The sequence below is a fragment of the Sprattus sprattus genome (assembly GCF_963457725.1).
Source record: "Sprattus sprattus genome assembly, chromosome: 7".
Lineage (NCBI taxonomy): Eukaryota > Metazoa > Chordata > Actinopteri > Clupeiformes > Clupeidae > Sprattus > Sprattus sprattus.
In genome coordinates this window covers 1,046,120-1,051,119 of record NC_137926.1, presented here as the reverse complement: position 1 = coordinate 1,051,119, position 5,000 = coordinate 1,046,120, and the positions used below count along the sequence as shown (strand labels likewise).

At 50.5% G+C, this 5,000-nt stretch overlaps 1 protein-coding gene across 1 annotated transcript in view; it reads left to right on the top strand.

Annotated features, from left to right (window-relative positions):
* musk (muscle, skeletal, receptor tyrosine kinase) overlaps positions 1–3,625 on the top strand; it is a 32,834-nt gene extending 29,209 nt beyond the window's left edge. The window contains exons 16-17 of the mRNA XM_080842521.1: positions 977–1,125; positions 2,904–3,625. Of these exons, the coding sequence (XP_080698647.1) occupies positions 977–1,125; positions 2,904–3,598 (844 nt within the window). The 3' untranslated portion in view covers positions 3,599–3,625. The remainder of the gene's footprint in view (positions 1–976; positions 1,126–2,903) is intronic.
* The last annotated feature ends 1,375 nt before the right edge of the window (positions 3,626–5,000 follow it).

Sequence of the window (5,000 nt, the reverse complement as noted above, 5' to 3'; positions counted from 1 at the left end):
CCAGTCCCTCCGCTCATGGTGTGTGTGTGTGTCTGTGTGTGTGTGTGTGTGTGAGAGTGTGTGTGTGTGTTTCTGTGTGTGTGTGTGTGTGTGTGTGTGTGTGATGATCGCCTGCCATTTCACCCCCAGTCCCCCCGCGACACTCTGGTCACTGTGTGTGTGTGTGTGTGTGTGTGTGTGTGTGTGTGTGTGTGTGTCCGTGTGTGTGTGTGTCCGTGTGTGTGTGAGAGTGTGTGATGATCGCCTGCCATTTCCCCCCCAGTCCCTCTGCTCCGCTCCTGCTCACGGACCTGCCACAGTCCCACAAACAAACACTGTTTACACAGCAGGCTCCAGTGTGTGTATCTTATCCCACAGTCCGGATGAACATGTGTGTGTGTGTTTGTGTGTGTGTGTGTGTGTGTGTTTGTGTGTGTCTGTGTGTGTGTCTGGTATGTGTGTGTTTGTGTGAGTGTGTGTGTGTTTGTGCCTTATCCCACAGTCCGGATGAACATGTGTGTGTGTGTGTGTGTGTGTGTGTGAGTATGTGTGTGTGTGGTATGTGGGTGTGTGTGAGTGATGACCACTCCGTCATGCATACAATGTACAGAAATGCTGCTATAGGAGAGGACATCCTCTGCTTTACTGCTAAAGCCAGACTACAGGTGTTGCAAACTAAGTACAATCTGGCATTGTGGTACCCTAACAACCATCATCCACACTGCATAATGCACTCCAATCCCACCCAACATTTTGAATCCATTGCTCATATTGTTAATGGCTGTATTGCATTGCTAGTACTGTTAAGGGAGTATTCCCCCCAAATGTGTCATTGTACAAACACTTTGCTGTTTGGCGTAGGAGATGTTTCTTGTACCCATGAGTCTCTAAGCTGTATTCAACCTCTGAGAAATGTTTGAATCCTTTTTGTAAGAATATGATTGGTGGATTCAAATAAATCATTTAAATGTGTGTGTGTGTGTGTGTGTGTGTGTAGGGCCCCAGGCCTACTGCCCATGGAGCCCTTCACCATGGTGGCGGTGAAGATGCTGAAGGAGGAGGCCTCGGCCGACATGCAGAACGACTTCCAGAGGGAGGCGGCGCTCATGGCCGAGTTCGACCACCCCAACATCGTCCGTCTCCTAGGTACGTCACAACCCGTCACAGCCCGTCACTCTAACTCTTCAGGTCTAACCCGTCACAACCCGTCACTATAACCCTTCAGGTCTAACCCGTCACAACCCGTCACAACCTGTCACAGCTGTCACTCTACCTCTTCAGGTCTAACCCGTCACAACCCGTCACAGCCCGTCACTCTAACTCTTCAGGTCTAACCCGTCACTATAACCCTTCAGGTCTAACCCGTCACAACCCATCACTATAACCCTTCAGGTCTAACCCGTCACAACCCGTCACTATAACCCTTCAGGTCTAACCCGTCACAACCTGTCACAGCTGTCACTCTACCTCTTCAGGTCTAACCCGTCACAACCCGTCACAGCCCGTCACTATAACAGATATTGGTGCACGTGCCTAACCCCTAGCCCCCTAACCCCTCACCCCTCACCCCTCACCCCTCACCCCTAACCCCTCACCCCTAACCCCTCACCCCTCACCCCTCACCCCTCACCCCTCACCCCTCACCCCTAACCCCTCACCCCTAACCCACACCCCTCACCCCTCACCCCTAACCCCTCACCCCTAACCCCTCACCCCTAACCCACACCCCTCACCCCTCACCCCTCACCCCTCACCCCTAACCCCTCACCCCTAACCCACACCCCTCACCCCTCACCCCTCACCCCTCACCCCTCACCCCTCACCGCTCGCCCCTAGCCCCTAACCCCCTCACCGCTCGCCCCTAGCCCCTAACCCCCTAGCCCCTCACCCCTCACCCCTAACCCCTCACCCCTAACCCCTCACCCCTAACCCCTCACCCCTCACCCCTCACCCCTCACCCCTCACCCCTAGCCCCTAACCCCCTAGCCCCTCACCCCTCACCCCTAACCCCTCACCCCTAACCCCTCACCCCTCACCCCTCGCCCCTAGCCCCTAACCCCCTAGCCCCTCACCCCTCACCCCTAACCCCTCACCCCTCACCCCTCACCCCTCACCCCTAGCCCCTAACCCCCTAGCCCCTCACCCCTCACCCCTCACCCCTCACCCCTAGCCCCTAACCCCCTAGGAGGCTCCAGGTTGTTTATAGAGAGGAACGGACACACAGCTGTTGCCAATAGAGTTGCCTGAAATAGACCCCAACATCTGGGTGGTGTTACACTGTGTCTTCACCCCAAGGGTGCGGGAGAGGAAACACCCTAAAATAGCACAGGCCTTCATGCCGGACCTAACCTTCGTGTGACCCATGGCAGACTGGCAGCAGCAACGTTAGGCCACCCTCCCCATAACCACCACTAGAATAACAGTGTTAGGCCACTATAACGTTAGGCCACCCTCTCCATACCACCACTAAATAGTTAGTTTGTTTTGAATTCAGGCTCTGGGGTCTGTAAAGCGCCTAGAGGCAATTGTATTGTTATGGCGCTATATAAATAAAATTGAATTGAATTGAATTGAATTGAATTGAATTGAATTGAATTGAATTGAATTGAATTGAATTGAATTGAATTGAATTGAATTGAATCGAATTAGTATCGAATCGAATTGAATTGAATTGAATTGAATTGAATTGAATTGAATTGAACTGAATTGATTTGAATTGAGTTGAATTGAATTGAATTGAATTGAATTGAATTGAATTGAATTGAATTGAATTGAATTGAATTGAATTGAATTGAATGAGGTTTGATCGAGTCTAAGGTGCCTGTGTGTGTGTGTGTGTGTGTGTGTGTGTGTGTGTGTGTGTGTGTGTGTGTGTGTGTGTGTGTGTGTGTGTGTGTGTGTGTGTGTGTGGTCCATCCCTGCAGGTGTGTGTGCCGTGGGCAAGCCCATGTGTCTGATGTTCGAGTACATGGCCCACGGGGACCTGAACGAGTACCTGCGGCGCCGGGCCCCGGGCCAGCACCAGCACCAGCACCTGAGCCAGCCCAGCCTGGCGGCCCGCAGCCTGTCCTCGGAGGCGGGTGACGCGTGCCCGCTCAGCTGCCTGGACCAGCTCTACATGTCCAAGCAGGTGGCGGGCGGCATGGCCTACCTCTCGGAGCGCAAGTTCGTGCACCGCGACCTGGCCACGCGCAACTGCCTGGTGGGCGAAGACCTGGAGGTGAAGATCGCCGACTTCGGGCTGTCGCGGAACATCTACTCGGCGGACTACTACAAGGCCAACGAGAACGACGCCATCCCCATCCGCTGGATGCCGCCCGAGTCCATCTTCTACAACCGCTACACCAGCGAGTCGGACGTGTGGGCGTACGGCGTGGTGCTGTGGGAGATCTTCTCGCACGGCATGCAGCCGTACTACGGCATGGCCCACGAGGAGGTCATCTACTACGTGCGCGACGGCAACATCCTGGCGCGGCCCGACGACTGCCCCGCGGAGCTCTACAACCTGATGCGTCTGTGCTGGAGCACGCACCCCACGGACCGGCCCAGCTTCCCCAGCATACACCGCATCCTGGAGCGCATGCACGAGAGCGTGGCCCAGCCCGAGGAGGAGCCCTGAGGAGGCACAGGGGGGTAGGGGCACACAGGGGCACACGGGGGCACATGGGGGCACATGGGGGCAGGAAGGGGGCAGAAAGGGGGCAGGAAGGGCAGGCATTTTGCCCTAAGAAGCGCCAAAGGCAGCTCACTGCTTCGGGTTAGTTTGTAACCTCACTTCACTGTGTGTGTGTCACTTCCCTGGATGGGTTAAATGCAGAGGTGGATTTCAGAGTATGTGTGTCTCTGCCATAGAGAGCACTTTCACTTTCACTTAAACTACTGGAGAAACAGGGGAACTAATACGCTGTTCCAGACTACCACAGACTTCCACAGCGCCCTCCTGCCTGTCGCCGTTGGACACAGTGTTAGTCTGTTCAGTCAGCTCAGGCTCCATGACATGTGTGCCAGGAGATCACACTCATCGTTATTGGCATCAGGTAATCAATAAACTCACTGTAAACCCGAACAAGTTCAGAGAACTCAAAACTTTTGATGTAACCGATTACATAAGAAAATTTGAGTACATATATTATTTTTTTTAAGTAAACTTAACTAAAAAATGATACATGAAGGAATGAAAATGTATAATTTTTGAGTTAAGTTTACTTAAAAAAAATAATATATGTACTCAAATTTTCTTATGTAATCGGTTACATCAAAAGTTTTGAGTTCTCTGAACTTGTTCGGGTTTACAGTGCTGGAGAGGTTGGAATCATGATCAGCACCCTTCTCTCCGAGAGAAACTGATGATGAAAGCAGTGAAGGTGTTGCCAATAAAAAGAGTCAGTGTCCTAACAGCACAGCAGGTCCTGCAGTTAGTTAAAAGGCGGCCTGAGACATGACCTTCTGTTATGGTGGAGCTGACACTAGAGGAAGCCATTTTAGTGCTAGAGTTAGCCATAATGACAGTTAGCTTAGCCGCAATGACTGTGTATACGTAGATCCTTTTTAAGCTCCATGTGTTAGTAAAAGAGTTAGCCGTAATGACTGTATTTAATCTTTTTAGGCTTTATGTGTTAGTAAAAGAGTTAGCCATAATGACTGTGCATTCATCCTTTTTAAGCACTGTGTTATCATGCTCCTTTTATTGTTTTTTTTAATTAAATGTTGCATTTCTTGGATTTGTCTTTTGTTGTGAATACTTTGTAATATGTAATTAACAGTCTTGTGGTGTGAATACTGTGTAATATGTAATTAACAGTCTTGTGGTGTGAATACTGTGTAATATGAAATGAACTTACATAGCAGCACATGTCACAGAGAATTGTCACAGAGAGTGAAAACTCATTTGAAAAAATCTCTTTAAAATGCAAACAGTGTGAGTTTAAACCTGCCTCCAAGAGAAATAAGTCCAAGTTGTATGTTAATTAAAATATAAATGTCCTTTCTAACCCTTTATCTATGTCCTATTTAACCATGTG